Raw genomic sequence first — 19,553 nt, forward strand, 5'->3', positions numbered from 1 at the left:
GTGCTAGTGGTTGCTTCTGTAGTGCACCCGGACGCGGCTGGTGGCCGTCCGCGATGAGCTTGCCCTTGTTTCCGGCCAGGTGAATCAATCATCAGCCTAATGTACATGTTCACGCCGGGACATTGTGAGGTAGCTTGGCTAATACTACAGGTTTGGGATCGGCTCGTGGGTCATTTTCGGCTTAGGAATGGACTAATCACGTAAGCTTTCGTTCCAAGCATCTGCTAGATTATTCCCTACTGCAGTACTGCACCTCACCCGACATCTGCCTGACGACGATGATGATTATTATTGTTAATTTTTCTTTTCTTTTAAGGGATGATTATTTCCTACTACACCTCAGCTGACATATGTCTGATGACGGCGGCGATGATTATTGTTGTTAATTTTTATTTTCTTTTAAGGGGTGAAAAATGCCCAAATTAGTTTCGTTCTTGCTCCCCTTGTTGTCTGAACTAGGTGATGAGAATGATGGCACGATGATCCAGCATACCATCATTGGCAAAAATAAATAAATACATAAAAATGATCCGACATACGACCTTTCTAGATTGTGATTGAGTTCTTAAAAGTGAGATGGAAAGAAGACGCGAAGAAAGCCGTTGGTTGATACGTCATGTTTCTGTCGATCAGGGACTTGTGACCAAACCAGGTACATCTGTACTGAGACCATTTTTTGCTTCATGCATCTGATCCGGGTCGACGTTGAAGTTGGTCTGGTCACCCCTGACGAAGATGGAGAGCGCGATGGACAGCAGTATGTCCAGAGGGAACACCGCCTCTGCTTGGAATACATGCACCGCACATACAGACATACAGACATACAGCCATACAGCCATGTCAAGGCTCAAGACTGATGAGAGAGACAGGCAGCAGTTGTACAGATGAGATGAGACGCATGTATGAGGTGCACGAATGTAGTAGTACCTTTGATCCACTTCAGGACGTCCTCCTCTGGGATGTGCACCCTCTGCAGGATCCTGCCCGCCTTCTTCTCCCACATCGATATGAGCTCGTTGTGGGACACCACGTTCGCCGGCGGCCTCATGTACAGGATCTTGTTCAGCGTCCTCGCGTCGTCGACTGCTCTCGTCGTGTAGGCGGCAATATCCTCTTCCACCACGAACACCGCTGCATTGGTATTTGTGTCCATCAACAATTAAGGCAGTAGGGACCTAGCTACTTAATTGTATCATGAAATAGGATGCATGCCTCCGTGGTCCTTAGTTACCTTTGGCATTGCCATCGCCTAGGACGGTGATCTTGCTTTCTGGAGGGCCAGCGCCGATGGCCGTGACATCACCAATGCTTGGAAGGTAAGTCTCCGCGAAGCCGTTGCAGCAGACATAGGTGTGAGGTATCCCCTCTGCCTCGATCAGCCGCCGGAGGTTGGCTTTCACAGCGTACAGCGACGCCATTGGATCCACGGTGTGGACCCGGTCCACATCGGAGCCGAACTCAGACGGTAGAAACCTCTGCACAACAAACCCTCCAGTGAATTACAACCATCATAAATTATCCAAATGAAAGCCAAATTCATAAATCTGACCTTGACATTGCCTGCCACCTTCATTGCCGCAATGATCCTTGTTTGCTCGGTGATCTGACGGGGCCCCACTGCCGAGATGACAACGTCTGCCCACTTGATGGCCTTTACCAGGTTCTTGTGATCAAACAGATCTCCCTAGCAAACACATACAAGAAAGGTTAAAAAAAGTCTCAAAGTGAGCATGGATTCCAAAATATGTCATCATAATGCATGGTGACTTGAGCAACTCTTAATAAGTTTAATGTTGTATGAGATTTATCTGCTTTATTAAAATCCATTAAAGGAGTTCTTATCATTCTATTTTCAATTGGCAATTGGACAGTATATGAGCTGACTGACATATTGGGACATGCCACAACATTAGAGCATTAGATCATTTAGAGTAGTTAGAAAAAGATAAACAAAAAAAACACTGAGAATCAATAGTTCAGTTCTCAACGATAGAAGTCAAAACCACTTATTCAGCAAACAGCGGCGGGGGGGAGGCAATGCTAGCCAATAGGGTATGATTATTATTATTGGTACCTTAAGGAGAGCAGCACCGGAATCGACAAATTTCTTGAGGAGCTGCGCCTTAGCTGGGTCAGCCAGTGCGGAATCTCTGATGAGAACAGCAGTTGAGTGGCCGAGGCGGACACTTGCAGCAACAATATGCTTGCCGATATGGCCTGTGCCACCGATAACAAGGACTCTGCTCTTCATCTCATCCTCTGCCGCCATATTTCACCTCTGGATACCAAATGATTGACCACACCCTGTATGCTGCAGTGCAGGGTCTCCTTGGTTGTGGTTTTAGGTGAGGAGAGAAAATATAGTTGTGTTGCCAGGTCAATGAGCTAACCATTTCCATACCATACTCCAAAAGAATCATTCCGAAAGAAAGGATTAACAAGTTTCAACAACCCCCACCTTCCATTTAATTATTCCCATCTTCCTACCTAATCAATCTGATCATCAACATCACAATAAAATTAGAAGTCATTAACACACAAGGAATTCATTGACATGTCAGTGATTCTTCTTCTTCTCTGTTTTTCATTTGCAAAGCTACTTTTGTACTCTATGCAACCTCTGTGGTTATAGTATCTCAAAACAATAGTAAACATAGCATAAGTGAAAAGAAAACTCCGCAATGATAGAGAACTCTTAACTATCTTTGCAACGAGCCTGTTCCATCACACTCTGTCACTGTTGTTTCCTCTTAAAGAAATAGCAGTGATACAAGATTGCCTATGATGATTAAGGAAGCTTCAGAAGCTACATTTGGCTCGATCTAGCTAGCCATACATATACCGCCACATTAGCCTCTACTAAAGAGGCAAATGGCAAGGAGGTTGCACAGACATTCCATTTTGGCACAAATAAGATCAACCAGCAGAATTGCATAGGTCAAATTATCAATCTTTAATGGACCCAGGTTTCAGCAAGCCAAAAGTACATTTCAAGTAAAGACTAGGATGTCCACTATTTACTTCGGTTAAGAATGTAAGCAACAACCTTGATGCACACTTTCAGATAGAACAAACAAGCGCCATTACAAGATATGCAAATACTACATCCGTTCAGAAATAGTAGGCGTATATCTTTTGAGCTCGGTCTTCAAAGTTGAATTTTGACTAAGTTTTTCTCACAAAGTATATCATTTATAGCTACAAAACCTATATAGTGTGAAATCATTTTGAATTGTGAACCTAATTGTACAAAACCTAGTTGAAATCATTTATACACTAGACATTCTTATCATTTGATTAAATGTTAGTCAAAGTACACAAAGTTTGACTTTTCCAAAAAGAAATATGCTTACTATTTATGAACGGAGGGAGTACTAAAATTGACTAGATTGAATACAACAGGAGCAATTATTTTAGTTTACAGCCTAATAACAGCTGCCCGTACTAAAATAATATCATATGAGACTGCTGCAAAAAGAAAAAAAATAGGATGCCACATGTTCTGTATGTTGTATATGAACATCTAATGAACATAGATCGGCCAACCGCTGAGGGAAAGTATACATCAGCTGCAACCCTAATCATCAGTAGGTCAAGACAGCAATGGATCAGAGTGGGCTTATAGTTTTAACTAGGTTGATTGGCGCGCCTATGCGCGCCCATGGGATTTTAGTGTCTGATCGGAGCAAATAAGATAATGTCTACGCAATAAGTATAAGGTAATATTATTTGAAATTAATGAATTGACTATGGCACCAGTAATCAAAAGAGTAATACAGCGAGTCATGGCAAGAAAAATGAATGCAAGATATATAAATCAGGGAAAAAATAGTATCAAAAAATGTATTTAACCTTTCGTTGTATACGTTGTTGCCGAGCGGCTTGTAGAGAGGAGGATGAGGAGGCAACGGCATTGATGTAAAAGGGGATCGAATCAGGAGTGAGAGGGGTCGAGAGGTATCGCCGAAAGGTGTACAGATGGAGGCAGGGATCGGGAAGAGGCGTCACGGAGGCATGCAGAGGAATCTCAAACGACGATGTGGCCCACACGTCAGGTACATTAGCTACAGTGAGGAAGGACCCTTGGGAGGCCGCCGTTCCCAGGCCCGTTAGAATATGTAATTGATTGATGGTACGATAACAGTGCGTCGATGTCCGAGAATATCACATAAAATAATAAAAAATACATATAAAATGGAGTGTATTTAATCTTTTCGTTGTATATGTTGTTGCCGAGCGCGTAGCTTGCAGAGAGGAGGATAAGGAGGCAACAACGTTGATGGAAAAGGGGATCGGATCTGGAGCGAGAGGGGTCGGGAGGTATCGCCGAAAGGTGTACGGATGGAGACAGGGATCGGGAGGAGGCGTCGCGGAGGCATGTGGAGGAATCGCGAACAACTACGTGGCCCACACGTTAGGTAGATTAGCTATAGTGAGGAAGGACTCTTGGGAGGCCGTCGATCCTATGCCCGTTAGAATATGTAATTGAATTGATTGATGCTACTATAACAATGTGTTGATGTCCGAGAATATCACATGAAATGATAAAAATGTATATAAATGGAGCATTACAAAGGAACTCACTTTTTCATCAAACAATCTAGGGTTGAAAATATTTTTAACAATTAGTACATCACATGTGAATAATATTTGTGAATTTTTCTATTTTTTTTAAATTTATTTGAGGTATTAAAAATAGTTAGAAGTTATAAAGTAGGCTTCTTTGAGAATTATTATTAAATATTAGCTCATGTTTTTTTTTATCAAATCAATTCAAACGGGTTGCTAGTAAGATCTAAGTCTGCTTATGAAAATATTTAGAATTTTTAGATCATTATTGTACTCTAAATAAAATCGAGATTTAAATAAAATGTACTAACACACACGTACACTCAACGATATCTGTTGCTAGCGGGAGGCACCGACGACGTGCGCCATGCGCCGTGCTGTGAGGCGTCAGCGCACTCGCTTCGCGCAGAGGCCCTGTTGGGCTACCATTTTTCCCCCTCAGCCTGTGCGTTCGTGAGGGGAGCGGGCGCACCTACGTGACCACGTGTTGCAGGCGCAGGCGGCCGAAGGCAGGGGCGCTCACCGCCGAGCGCTGAGAGCGGTCCGATTGATTTTGTTACCTGCCCTTCGACGTACCCAACGGACGAAACATAGAGGGATCCGGTTGTCTGTGTCTTGGCTACCGTAGCTACAGTGATTAATGCCCTTGGGAATTCGTTGATTCTTGGCGCGTTAGTATATAGGTATTGACTAGAACTTCCAGATATTATTATCACTCGTAGTACACTATATTTCACACCACAAGATGGCCGCCAATTGACCAGAGAGAAAGTTTGTAGGCAAGTAGCAACTACAGTCTACAAGACATTAATGCCAGCAATAAGCCTTTCCGTTCAAATTACAAAGTCTAACTAATAATAATCAACAGAAGTAAGAAAAATATGAACATGAACATTGGATATCATTAGTTAAGGGAAACATATAGCATGCCACTGGCTTGTTTCAGTGTGCAGATTATCATAAAGCATGTTAAATTAAGTCTGCAATTCTTGTAAATTGTTTCTTTTTAGATACAATCTACACAAATTCATAGCATTCGTATAAAGTTAGCAAGCCATACCATTGCAATGTGAAACTTGGGCACTTCAAGGAATAGCAAACATGCAAATTTCATTTCTAGAATAGCACGGCCATGGCATATGAATAAGATGTTACAGAACAAAACTGTTGGAATCTTTCAGAGTGGCCAAAAGATCCCCACTTCGCTAACACATGAAGCCTAAAATACAACAGCACGAATAACCTCACCGAGTCACCACACCAATCTTCATAAGGACCCCATCCATCTCCAATCTCTCCTAAACCTAATCTCAGGATTGCTTCCTTTGCTTCTTCTTTGTATGCTCTACTTGTTCTAGAACATTATCATCATCGGCACCTCTCCCCCTCTTCTTTTTCCTCTTCTTCACACTATCCAAATCACCATCAGTGACCATTTTATCCTCCATATTCACATCTCTCGAGTTGCCTTCCTCTTCCGTATGCCTTTTCTTCTTCCTTTTCTTTTCCCCACTGGGGATTCCTTGTTCCGACACACCATCATTTGTAATTTGTCCCTTCTCCTCCTTCACATGCCCCAAGTCCTCTTCCAGTTTTACATGATCCTTCTCATTTTTCTTTCTAACCTTCTTTTCGCTCCCCAATTCTTCTGCCACGAAACCAGCCTCCAGCTTCACATCACTCAACTCCTGATCCTTCTTTGAATGCTTCTCCTTCTTTTTCTTCCTCTTCTCACGGGCAATTTCCGGTGACACGGGACCCTGCGCGGCGAAGCCTGCAACAGCCCCATCCTCCCGACGCTCCTCTTTCTTCTTCTTCTTGCTCTTCTTCTCACCGTTGTCAACTGCTACCTCCGCGGCGGAATCGTGAGAGCCACCAGCAAGATCCGCCACGCCCCCATTCACCTCCCCATCTTGGAGCTTCTTCTCGCCCTCCTGACCCTCGTAAGCGTTGATGGTGGCGGTGCCCTGCTGGTGATTGGCGCGCAGGTCGCGGCGGAAGAGATGGTGGTGGGTGGCGGCGGCGGCGGCGGCGCGGAGGTAGGTCCCGGCGTCGGATGAGGGGAGGTCAGAGTCGGAGAAGAGGGCGAGGACGCGGGCGGCCTTTGCCAGGGAGCACGACTTCGAGGAGGCCACGGCGCCGGTGATCGCCCTCATCGCCCCCACCGCCGGCCAGAGAGAGAGAGGGGGGGGGGGGAGTTTGCGGGGGTGGAGTGGGGTTAGGGTTTTACGAGGGGGAAGACGAAAGTGCGGGCCGCCTCCTCTCCTCTGAAGGTCTCGTGCTCCGCATGTGACGTGCTGGTCCGGCCCATTACAAAGCAATGGCAGCACACAATTTGAACACTTCACTGAGAAATTTTTTATTATTATATTTTAAATAAAAATGCAAATATTTGTACCCATTTTCAAAAATTGAACATCTAGACTCGCCCGTTGGAAAGGTGATATGTAGCATATCGTACTTCCAATGGGTGGCAAGATTAAAAATAAAAAATATCACGTTTCAATGCTTCAAAATTCAAAACACTATCAAAATAGTGATGAAAAATTCTAAAACAACTATGTGGTGTAGATGATGCTATCATCTAGCTCCAAAAACTTTCAAATAAAATATGATTTGTACAATGAGAAAAAAAAGACAAATTTGAGGTTGTTTGAGTTGATTTTTTTAAACTAGATAATAGCATCCTCTACCCTAAAGATTTTTTTTAATAATTTTTATTGGCTATTTCGCTAGTGTTTTGAATTTTAAGGGTATTAAAACATAATATTTTTTATTTTTAAACTTGTCGCATGTTAAAAGGATGACAGATCCTGTTGGCTGTCACCCTTCCACAATGCTATAGGAGTCCATTTGCAATTTTCAAAACGATCATGTATATTTGTAATTTTTATTTAAAAAATAAAAATAAGTTCCTTGCAAGGAACACCCCCTGTCTGTAATCAGGGCAAGTGCACTATACATATTTTCGAGACTTTAATATGGTTGTGAATCGTGATTGATTGCTAATGGCAAATCACATGGCTCCAAGTTCCCTCGATGATCACAAGTTTAGTTCACCAGCGTTCATCATGTACTATTTCGAAGTCGGATACATGTGCTATTTGTACACGCAACACACTGGTGCTCATCAGCCTATAACACTATGTTTACATCATGCACACCGATGATGATTGCTTGATTTGATTGTTATTGGACAGCGCCGTCGCCCATGGACCTCATTTCTTACCCTTGCCTCCGGGTTCACCCCCGGCATCCTTCTTCTTGGACTTGGTGGTCAGCTTGAGGTGCACCCCCGGGTTGCCGCCGCTGCAGGAGCTCTGCAGCAGAAGCGAGTTGTTGGTCACCTGCACGTTGCTGTTGATGAACGACGTCAGCCCCTTGGCCCCGGCCGCCTCCTCCCTCTCGGCGGCGTCAAGCCTGTGACCGCGGCGCTCCTTGCCCGCCACGTTCTTACCGTTGGCGACACTGTCTATCTTCATGGACGCACCCTTGTTCTCGCCGGTCAGCGTGATGACGGTCGGCCCGGCAGCCACGGCTGCGAGCTTGTGGCCGCTGGACGACGGCGTCGTGGCGCTGATCTTTTGCACCATGTCGGCGACGCCCGCCCTTGAGCTCCTTGTGCAGCTTGGAAGTCGTGCTCGCTGCTGTCGTGTCTCGAAACCTTCTTCTTGGCCAACTCCTTGACGACCTTCGTGGGCTTGGACTCGTCACCCTCGCCGTGCCGTGATACTACAACCTCTTCGCTCTTGATCTCCTTTTTTTTCTTCTCCTTGTGATCCTTCTCTTTCTCTTTTCCCTTCTCCTTTTCTTTCCCTTCTCTCCTTGTCCTTATCCTTTTCTTTCTTCTCCCTCTCCTTCTTTTCTTTCTCTATGGCCTTGCTATGTGTCTTAGAATCTTCAGCTCGTTTATGGATTGCTTTCTCATGTGGGATGATGATGTCTTTTTGCTTAGGAACTTCATGCACAATAGGAGTAGTGACTACTGATTTAAGCGGCGGCTTGGGCTCTTTGTTAATTGGCATCGGTGCCAGTGTTGCACTAGCGTTGGGCTCTCTGATGGACGAGAGCAGGACGGGGACGGCCTGCTGGACAGCCGAGTCGGCTACGGCGGAGCGTTGGGCTCTCTGATGGACGAGAGCGGCGGAGCGCGGGATGGGGACGGCCTGCTGAACAGCCGAGTCGGCTGCGGCTGGGCCTGAGGAGAAGCAGCACCAGCACCGCTGGATACCGTCGTCGTTGACGTTGGTTGAGGCGGCCGCCGTGAGGGCGAAGACACTACTTGCGGCGACTGCGGCCACGCAAGGTGAGAGTCCTGCCTCGATAGCTGCAAGCGAGGCGCCGGGCGATGAGCAGGTGGATGCGGCGGTTGCGGGGGGCTAGTCCAGTACGGGAACCAGTACCGCTGCACCGGCGGCTGCTGGTCGCCAGCAATTATTGTGACCCCGACGACGGATTATTGGCTTTGGTCAGGAGATGAGAGATCACTTTTGTTCAGGATGATCTTTGTTGCCGGTTGGTTACAGCCTTATAGGGGCATTGCAAATCGTGACATGCTCGCTCTGCATAGAAGGGGTTCAATGGAGTGTAAGAAGTCAGAAGCAATCGGCAGGTGATGTGAAGACTGACTCTGTAATTTTAGGCTCCGCACCTCGGCGTGTCCATTGGGTTTGCTCTTCTCCACGGCAGCGCGATCATGGCAGTAGTGAGGGATATAGAAGGAAATTTCTATAAGTGTATGTGAATCTATAGTTTATTAGAACCGTTAATTTACGTTAAGATTCGTATTAAAAAATATTAAAAAAAATTCATTATCATTTCCCATAAGGATACGTGCGTGTGTGCTCTGGCTGTTCCTTCCTTGAGGATGCTGTCGTACGTCTTCTCTCTGCGCGCCGTGGGTTTACTTGGTTCCGACACTTCGAATCTCTCATCGGCATGTCACAGGGCACGTATAAAAGGAATGGAATTTCGTGCTTTTGTAGCATTTTTTTTTTCGCGGCGGACTTTGGTGCTTTTACACACTGGTTGGCTTCTTTCCAGCAAATGCTACGCGGTGTTGTGCGCTTTCAAAAGCGGCCATCGCACCTTACTCTGATCAGAGGAGAGTATTGTTTTGATCATCGATTCGGTCCGAAATGTCGTTCGGATCATGGATGATTTCTTTTGTTTCGCTCGGAGAAACATCGAGTACTTGGGACTGCCAGGGCCAAAAAAACAAGTTCTCCGTCGGTGTTTACTGGAGCACTTAGACCGTGATGACGCGCAACAGGTTTAGCGCAGACCGGTGATTCATGTTTCATGAATCCTTGTGTAGCTGTGAAAGCACAATTTCTTTTCTCATCTCAGAATGAAAACACATGAAACAATAGTTTGCGTGGATTTTGTACTGTTGGTTCGGCCACAGGGCAGGGCACACGCCTTGCACCCAACCCAACAAAGGCCCGACACCGAGAGGCAGATCCGAGGGGGGCCAGGGGACTGGAGCCCCAATACTGCTTTTGCAGCCAATGAAAGCCCTCTGAGCTCCTCAATAATTTTTTTTTTTTGTCATTGATAAGGAAGAGAAAGAAAAAAATAGAGAGAAAAAAAAAAGAGGAAGAAGAAGAGGGAGAGAAGGGTGAAGAGCCGTCTAACTGGCTCGTTTGTATCTAAGGGTGGTAACGGGACGGATTGAGATCGACTGGGTAGAGTGAGAACGTGTTTGACTCGAAACACTAAATCTGACTCAACCCCGATATTGATATCATGTGCAAAAACACCCCTCGCTCCGGCCCTGGTAGGGGACCCAAGACCCGATAGTGTCGCATAGGTCCTTCGGCTCCTCCGCCACGTCGCATGGCCTCGGACGGCGGCCTCCTCCACCGGTGAGCGGGCGCGGTCTCCTCCGCCAGTTTGTTGCATGGGCATGGGATCCAGTGGCTTCCTCCACCGACGCATCGAACGAGCGCGGGATTTGGCAGCCTCCTCCACCGTCACGTCACACAGGGGCAGGATCTGGCAACCTTCGTCATCGCCGCGTCGCACAAGCATGGAATCCGGCTAGGCACCATGGAGGCGAGACCGCGGGAGGCGAAGCAGAGGAGGCACGACCGAGAGCTCAGGAGGCAGAGCAGACAATAGAGGCACGGGCGTACGATTTAAATTTTGCGGCTTTCGGCTACACAAGAACCCTAATGTTGAGATGGAATGTGGATGTGGATCGTTGGCCGATCATGGCCTAGCTGGCTGGTTTCAGGGCCCACGAGGGCACCTATGGGGACAAATGCAGCCCTGGTCTTGAGCCCGAATTGAGTCGAAGCCCTACGAGGCGAATTTTGTACCCGAATCCTTCTCTATCGGACCTGAAACTCGTGGGACCCTAACCTAATCTGTCTCACTCTTATATGCATCCATCACTATTGACAGCGATGTGCGTGACCGTGTGGAGACAAAAGAGGTTGCAACCAGATAGAGTAAGAGTAGCAGTCACACGGACAATGACTGCGTGACAATAGAAATTTTCAGTTTATATCACATAATCCACATGCCTCACAACAAATGACACACAATCCGCTTGCTTTCAGAATATAACACCTGCCCCACGAATTTCTTCTTTCTGTGACATTCTTCATGTTTTCTCTTTTTTACCTTTTCTTTTCACCCCGGTTGTCGCATGGAGTGCCCCTGCACCCCTCGGTTTGGATCGATCGCTACAGAAAAAAAGAAAAAAACCAATAGGCAAATCAAGTTCTAGAAGAAAAGAGACATGGATCATCAAATTGATCGAGAGTACTTCGATCCTAGACATTCCACCGAGAATGACCAATCAACCTATCACGCATTCCCTTGTTCATCAACAAAGCAGAAGCCGTTGCAATAGTAGTCTCTAGTGCCAAGCTTAGCAACACGCGAACCAACTCACATATTTCTTTCTTTTTTTCCGAAAGGAGAAGGATTTCATTAACCCAGAAGGTCAGTACATCCGACCTCACACGAGCCGGAAAATAATCCTTTCAAATATGGCTAGATCCAATTTATAATATGATATGTTATAAGTTATCATAAAATATATGTATGAGTTAGAGAAAATCATAGACAGGAAAACGATAAAAAAAATCACATGTCACATCATAGATTGAATCCAATCTTTAAATACATAAGATCATATCTTATAAGATTATTTTCCCCATGAATCCCCTAGTGGATGTAAAGTTGCATTTTCATACATGTTAGCCTCTCACGGCTTTACGCTGGGGTGAGCCTGTGGCGACGCAAGACGGTTGGAGCAGGGAGCCGCTACGCAAGACCGAGGTAGGAAGAAAACTAGGTAGCGATCGTAACGTCTGATTAATTATGAGGGGACAAAGGTGCTTTGAGTACTCTATATATCCCAACTGGCTGATTAACTAACTCTCATGTTGCGAAAAAAAAACCCATTCCTCATTGGCCTTTTTTTAGTTATCCTCCTTTTGCATCACACATCAGAGTTCACACACCTATATAAACACCTTCATCTTCTCCAACCTAACCTATGTAAGTAGCTCTTGTCCCCTCTCACTATTCCACATCACCTCCAAGAACAAACACTCTCTCCCTAGTCTCTCTCACGCAATAAACAGCAAGAAAACATAAGCTGCTAGCTCGTGCAAGACTTAAAGTGACCAGCTCCACTACGACTAGCTTAGTCTACTACCATGAGGCCAGGAGTGGAGTTCCCCATGAGCCATGACGCGTCGACGACGGCTTCGACGAACGGGACCGGAGGAAATCAAGAATGATGTAAATCAAGAACCGACACGAGGAACCCTAACACGCGAGAACAAAAGGGAAGGAAGAGGAGGGCGACACGATTACCGACGAGAAGGTGGCCACCGAAGGGGATGGACACCAGAGGGGAGGTCACTGCGTCGCCGTCGCCATAACAGCCACCGTGTCGCCGCAACAGCCAGTCGAGTCGAGGATTTTTTCCTCGCCTCTAGAGACGATGAAATTTTCTAGGGCCGAAGGGAGGAGGAAACGATGGGATGGGCTGGGAACGGTTCGACACTGGGCTTAAACGAACACGTGTAAAATGCTAGGTCAGGAATAGTTCCGCGCCAGGTTGATTCAACTTGATTGGACCGCGACCCCGGTCATTCCCGACCCAACCGAACAAGACCTAAATCGATTCTACCTAGGGATGGTAACGGGGCTAATCCCCGTTGGGGAATATTTTTCCATCCCCAACTCCATTTAGCTATCGGGGGGGGGGGGGAGATTTCTTTTATCTTCATCTTTGCAAGTAATTTTGCGGGAATCGGGTCTCCAATAGGGATGTAAAAATTAAATTAAATTTGATTATTTCTACATATTAACAATATGTATATAATATAAATAAGTAATTTATTGATACATACCAGGATAATTAATATAAAATTAATTAAATATCGTAGGTTAAAAAAATAAAAATAAATTATTATTTACTATACATAATGTAATGTTCGTATATTTATATATTAATATATATAATATCAACAATATAATGAGAAACGAAACAGTAAACGTTCCCATTCCTATATAAATTCTCATTTTCTAATAGAAGAATTCTCATTTTCTAATAGGAAAATTCCCAATCGGAAATCAGGTCCCATTATTACATCTCTAATTCGGCCGCACATCCATTCCTGTCTGTCTCGTCTCACCACTCTCAGTGGCCCCAGTGCGGGTCGGTCCGTGACTGACTGACACCGCCGCAGTCCCCGCCGGAGGCGGCGAGGTTTTCCCCTTGCCCTTTTGCCCTTCTCCATTCGGATCGACTCGGCTCGGCTCTGCTCGGCTTCGGTTCAACCCACCTCCCACTTCCAATCGAATCCGGTTCGCCCCTCCCATTCCTTTCCTTTCCCCTAACCCCCAACTCACGCCGCATCGCCTCGCCTCACACCAATGGATGCCAAAACCCTAACCCCTGAAGTGGCGGGTGCGTACGCGGACGCCACGGGACCCGAAACCCTAGTCGCCGGGGAGCTCGTCTGGGCCAAGCCCTCCAAGTCCCGCCGCCACTGCTGGTGGCCCGCGCGCCTGCTCTCCGCCTGCCCCGCCACCACCCGGGACGCCTGCGTCTCCTACTTCCGCGAGCCCGCCGCCACCGGTGGCGCGCCCGCGCAGGTCCGGCGCTTCGCCCACCCCGACGCCGACGGCATGGCCCGGGGCAGCACCGCGCGCGCCTTCCTCGTCGCCGTTGATGAGGCCCACGCGCACGCTGTCGCGATCCTGCGGTCCGCACTCACCTGCGGCTGCGTCCCACCTCCGTCGACCGAGACGGACGGTGCCGTCGGGGTCGCCAACCTGCCGTCCGAGGAGTTCCTCGCGGCGCTCCGTGACGCCGCGCTGGGCGTCCTCCCCGTCGGCCTGGTGGACCGTGCCAGGCTCAAGAGCTGGGTGCGCGCGTTCGGGGAGGGCTGGGGTCCAGATGGGGCGGGGCACTACCCACGGCGCCCGCTGGAGGACCTCGTGGACAAGATCGATCTTGATGTGCCCGCCGGCGAAGACAGAGATGCTGATGATTGGTTCGCCGAGGACGAGCACACGGCATTGGAGAGGCCACAAGAGACACCCATGCAGAAGAAGCGCAGCGCCGCCTCCCTCATGGACAAGTTGGGTGCAAGGGAGGATGAGGACAAGAATGACAGCACCACTGGGCCAGGAACGTCCGGGAAGCGAGAGCGTAAGAAGAGTAAGTACCTATCACCACCGTACACCAACTTGGGTGTGATTGTGCTTCCCCGCAAGGCGGTTGATTTGCCAAAGACATTGGTGCCCAGTGCTGCTGAAGATGACAGTAAGGTGTTGCCAGACAGCATTGTTGTGGAAGAGGTCTTGTTGTTGGTCCAGGGCTTAGCGAAGGACGTCCATCATAAGAGCCGTTTTCCAAAGGCTGCAGAGGAATTTCTCGGTTTGTTTAGAAGCTCAGCATTCACGGGGGTTGCTGACTTTGAGTCCTACGAGGTAGATGAATGTCCAGCAGAGCATGTCTTTGGAGAGGTTGGTGCAGACATTGCTGCGGGTATGGTGTCTGATTCACATGCTGTTCTGAAACAAGGCAAGTGTGTATCAAAGAGGAGCAGGAAAAAAGATAAAGATGGGAGTGGGAGTGGGAGTTCTTCTATCAAGAGGAAGAAGAGGGATAAAACCTCTCCTCCTGCTACACTTGGCCGGGGAATATTGATTACCCCTGCTATTCCTATCAGGCAAGTGAAAGCAGAAGATATAATAAGCCAGATGAAAGCAGGAAGTGATGCAAGGGGTATGGGAGTTGGGATTCAGGATGAGAAAGCCAAACCATTAGCGTTCAAATGTCCTGTTTCAGCTGCAGTTCCTGGGGCAACAAAACTAGGACAGGAGCAGGTCCAAGCAAATGTTGGATCTGTTGTGAAGATACCTGTGACTGCTGGCAGTACCTTGTCTGACCAAACTGCTAAAGAGAATAATGAGGCTAAGGTGGGAGCAAGAAAGTCAGAAACAAATGTGCAAACTGGTATCATAGATGTGCATGTCAGAAGCGTTCCAATGGAAGCATTGAAGTCAGAATCTAGTATTCGCAAAGATGAGAGTATGCATAGCATTGTTGCAGATGTGCCTATCAGTTGTGTTTCAAAGGAAGCAACAAAATCGGAAGCTAATATTTGCTTAGATGAGAATATGCAAAGTGCTGTTGCCGTTGTGCCTGACAGAAGTGTTTTGAAGGAAGCAACAGGGTTGGAAGCTGATATTCTCATAGATGAGAATGTGCAAAGTGTTGTTGCAGATGTGCCTGTCAGAAGTGGACCGTCTCCTATGCATGGAGACATAGCTCAGACCATAGGTGAAAATAAAGAGCATGCAAGTGTAGAAGTGCGTACAGTCCAGCAGTCTTATGCTTCCCTGCAAGCCATGGTGCCAGAAATGCTTCAGAAAGTGGAGGGCACTAATGGCACAGATGTAACCGCTGTGAACTGTGCACTCAAATATGACTGTCAAATGGATGAAGAACCTGACCAGAAGGTGAAGCTAACTGCGGAAGCTGCGGCAAATCATTCCTCTGGTGAAGCTGCAAATGGCACTTGCCCTGATCCAGCTAATTCTACCCATAAGAAAAAGAAGAAGAAAGCTGCACAACACTTTGGGAATCCGGCAGCCCTTGTTGTGAACTTCAGAGGTGGTGTTATTCTCCCTTCCAAAGAGGAACTACTCTCCACATTTGGTAAATTTGGCTTCTTGATCGAGTCTCATTCTGAGATTGTGAAAGATACTCGCAGTGCTCGTGTTGTGTTTGCGAAAAGCACTGAAGCTGAGGCGGCGTATGAGAGCGCAGAAACCCTTGGCCAATTTGGGCCTCCGTTTGCAGAAACTCTAAGGCTCGATTATCTTCCTCCGATCAAGTTGAGCAGCCCTTCACCTCCACCTGCCTCAAATCCTGAGGATATTAGGAAAAACTTGGAGAAAATGATTGCATTCCTGACTCAGAAGAAGGCAAAATCATCGGCTGGACTGGAGCCTGTCACAGAAAAACTACTGGGGGAGATGCAGGACCTTTTGGCAAAAGTTAACAAGATGGTTAGCGGGACTTCTACTAGTACTCCTCCTTAGCCCTGCTGTAAGGATTATGGTTCTAACCTCTGGGTAGTTAGTGTACTTATTGTCTATGGTTGCTGTCTAGTTAATTATAGCTGCTGCATTCTAGTTGTTATGATGAACTGGATCTTTTGGCCATTTCAGCAGCTACGGTTTGGAACACCTGTGAATGGTAAGGCGTTATCGTGCCACTGTTTTGTGTATTACTATATGCTAATAAGGTCGCAGTTTCTTTTGGTGCCTCTCGTCTACCATTTGATCTTGTGTTGTGTTAATAGTATGTCATGTGGATACCATTTGATCAGTTGTTGGGGTTGACATCGCAATTGTAGAGTCTACTACGCTACACTTGAATAGAACTGGGCCAGTTGTGCCAGTGTATAGTTTCAAAGGTGTACTGTATTAAAGCTCGCTACGCCGTGCCATGGTAGACAGATCTAAAGTTTACAAGTTTTATTCCTGTGCATAGCGCTGGCTTCAGTCTCACCCCTGTTGCAAGTTGTCATTCTGGTGCATAGCCGCTTGTCATTGTCATCACCGCTGCTTTTGCCCCTGATGCAAGTTGCAGGGGTGGCTTTGGTGTGCTCCAATGGTTTGAGACGACTCAAACAAAGTGCTACGGTTATTTCTTTTTTTTCTTCTTTTTACTGCGGTTGTTGCCGGCCCAGCATTGCAAGCTTAGTAGTCGGTGTGTTTATCTGGAGGTTTTTAACGCCCACGTGAGCCAGTCGTGGAATTCCAGCATCTTTATAGAAAGACTTTCAAAAGACCAAAGTCATCAAACAGCTCATCAACGGAAAGTTAACCCGTCAGTCCTTGTCCTTGCCCTGGCTACAGACATTAATAGTCAGACAGGATTGTAAGATGGATGATAGGCTCGTAGGACCTGTTTGGTTTAGGTGCATATGCCCCAACTAGACTTACGGATGCAGTATTTGGTTATCTGTACCACTTTTGAAGCCTCACTCATAGGATACAAAATTACTGTATGAGTCTGGATCCGAGAAAACAGATTTTAATCGTGCTTATGTAGAGGAAACATCACATACTTCACATCATCTAAGTATGACACTAACATATATAAGTTCTTACAAATTTAAATTTCAACAACTAGCACACCATATAGTTCATCACACAATTATATTAAATATCCTTACATGTCCAACATCAGAAACGATAAAGATTTGAACTGATAAAGGAGAGGAGATTTGACTGCACTAACCCGGAACTTTCGGGTTAGACAGAAGAATATACAACAGCAAAAAAAGACACACCCTCTCCCCTTTTAGCATCAAGTTACCAAAAAGGAAAGAGAAAGGTACAATCAGAGAAATCACTCGCTGTCCTCTTCATAGTTCTCATCTCCATCTCCATTGTTGCTATCATCATCATCATGTGAGCTCTCCTCGGCACCACCCAAGTCTTCTTCTTCTTCGGTCTCTTCCTCATCATCACGAACTTGAGCATGAAATGTTCTGGTGCCGGCAGCGGTGGCTTGAGCTTGATCATACTAAGCCCAAAGGTTCTCAAAAACCTCAGGCTCACTTACTTCTTCCTCGGAAGCTACATGAGAGCAAGGAGACTCAATCTTCAAATGAGCATGAATCTTCTTTTGCCTTACCTCAAGCTTCCTCAACCTCAAATTTGTCTTATTCTTGTGCTATTTGATCTTCATGGCATTATGATTGCACATATTGAAAATTGTCTTGAGAACATTCTTCATAAAGGAGGATAAATCACGAGAGGAAGATCCACGCCTTGTCGCTGCTCTAGGTGCCGCTCTAGGTGGGTGGTAAAGATGGGATTGATTTGGAGCTCACCAACCTAATCCTCAAAGGCTAATGCTTTACTTTTTTGTAGATTTTTTTCTTGGCCACTTTCTCAATTATAAACATGATATAGGGAGCGTAGACACAACTTTTGCTTTAGGCGTGGTGTGAATTTCTTACCAAATGAAATCAACCACACTAAAATGACCACCCTCATTAGACATCCTAGCAAGCAAGTTCCTTATGTTTTCTTGAAAATTAGTGGCATCACCACTTTTGAGAGCAAGAGTGGTGCGGAACAAAAAATTGAGATACTTGTAAAATGGTCTTATGCCCTTAGTTGTTCCATATGTCACTTCACCACGATCATCATACATGAATTCTATTTCATCAGTGGAAAATTGTTGCTCCACATGAATCTTAGTCGTGCTAGTGTCACAAACACCGAATCCTAGCAAGCGACCAAAATCATTGTACCTGATCTTGTACCTTTCTCCTTCAATCATCCAATAAATTGTTTGGTTCTTTTCATGATCATAGTGGAATGTGGTATAGAATTGGGCTATCACTTCATCATTCCAATCATATTTCAAACCCATGATATTCTTCACTCTTCGATGCTCATAAGCGGACATAACTTCATTGAAGATTGGATCATCTTTCTTATCCATATAGTCACAAACAATCCATTGCATGGGAGTGACTGGTTTCTTCTTCTTAAGGATCATGGTTTCATAAAAATTGGCTTGAAAATCATTCTAAAACCGATGATCCACCAAATTATTCTCATACTCAAAAGGATCTTTATATCTTTCCTTCTTACACTTGCTAGACTTGTTCATATAGTCTACCACCTTTCTACCCAACTGACTTAAATACACAGATGCACAGTAGGGTCTGTAAAGCTTCAATGTTGGCAAAATAGTCCTTTCTTCTTGTTGTTCCACATCCTCTTCTATGTCATCATCTTGTGCCCTTAAGCTAGATGCAACTACCTTTTCTTTGTCTCTCCCTGTCGCTCCCCTTCCTCCTCTAGGTGGCAAAGCACCACCACGATGCACATTGACAGTTTGAACCATCTCATCAATGTGGATGCTACTTGAATGTGAAGCCCACACCTTTCTAGCGACCTTGTGGATATGACTATGGTCACCACCACTGCCACTGCCCTCTAAAGTAGGTGGCTGCGATGATACGTTGCTTTGTGCTTGAGGATCAAAATGAGCCTTTGTCCTCCTTTGATGAGCTTAACTAAAATCTTTCTCATGAATCATCTTGAACTGCCCTGAGATAGACATGGATGATATGCTTGAGAAATTGAAAAGATTGAACATGAATTGGAATTGAACAACAGGATTTGGATGAACTGGAGCAGGACAACCCGGAACTTTCGGGTTGGCTGATTTCGGGAAAGATTTATCCAATGCATTTGCAAACCCTTATGAGATATGATTCTATGATAGATATGGAGCATTTTCACCAAAGGAATTGACTCTAGAGCATGGCATTAAGATATCGGGAAGATCAGGCTTTAGGTATACCTTCAGGAACAACCGATGAACCCGAAGTCAATTTGGAGGATTGCTCATAGTATCCAACCTATGGAGGGATACCTCGGACGAAGATCTTGAGATTTTGATGGTG

General features: G+C 46.0%; 4 protein-coding genes across 5 annotated transcripts; 1 reads left to right on the forward strand and 3 right to left on the reverse strand.

Moving 5' to 3' along the window:
* Positions 1–486: 486 nt before the first annotated feature.
* LOC133895066 (phenylcoumaran benzylic ether reductase POP1-like) lies at positions 487–3,291 on the reverse strand. Of its 2 annotated transcripts, none has more exons than XM_062335267.1 (5): positions 2,075–3,291; positions 1,550–1,684; positions 1,232–1,475; positions 928–1,131; positions 487–784 (listed from the first exon to the last, which is right to left on the reverse strand). In XM_062335267.1, the coding sequence occupies exons 1-5, from the start codon at positions 2,267–2,269 to the stop codon at positions 630–632; spliced, it is 933 nt and encodes a 310-aa protein (XP_062191251.1). In that variant the 5' UTR covers positions 2,270–3,291; the 3' UTR covers positions 487–629. The 2 variants fall into 2 exon arrangements, with proteins under 2 accessions (XP_062191251.1, XP_062191258.1); XM_062335274.1 differs by having other exon boundaries at positions 491–781; positions 2,075–2,739.
* A 2,371-nt stretch (positions 3,292–5,662) lies between these two features.
* Positions 5,663–6,787, reverse strand: LOC133895078 (PWWP domain-containing protein 3-like). Its single transcript, XM_062335281.1, has one exon. The coding sequence runs from the start codon at positions 6,723–6,725 to the stop codon at positions 5,880–5,882; it is 846 nt and encodes a 281-aa protein (XP_062191265.1). The 5' UTR covers positions 6,726–6,787; the 3' UTR covers positions 5,663–5,879.
* Positions 6,788–7,605: 818 nt separating this feature from the next.
* On the reverse strand, positions 7,606–9,025 carry LOC133910305 (uncharacterized; the record flags this gene model as incomplete). The annotated part of the gene is made up of 2 exons (XM_062352807.1): positions 7,606–8,274; positions 8,676–9,025. Coding segments are annotated over 2 exons (837 nt in total), but the record flags the coding sequence as incomplete, so codon positions are not given.
* A 4,203-nt stretch (positions 9,026–13,228) lies between these two features.
* Positions 13,229–16,376, forward strand: LOC133895087 (uncharacterized). The gene has a single exon (XM_062335288.1). It carries the CDS (start codon positions 13,474–13,476, stop codon positions 16,153–16,155), a length of 2,682 nt encoding a protein of 893 aa, XP_062191272.1. The 5' UTR covers positions 13,229–13,473; the 3' UTR covers positions 16,156–16,376.
* Positions 16,377–19,553: the final 3,177 nt, after the last annotated feature.

The sequence above is a fragment of the Phragmites australis genome, chromosome 2, assembly GCF_958298935.1.
Source record: "Phragmites australis chromosome 2, lpPhrAust1.1, whole genome shotgun sequence".
Lineage (NCBI taxonomy): Eukaryota > Viridiplantae > Streptophyta > Magnoliopsida > Poales > Poaceae > Phragmites > Phragmites australis.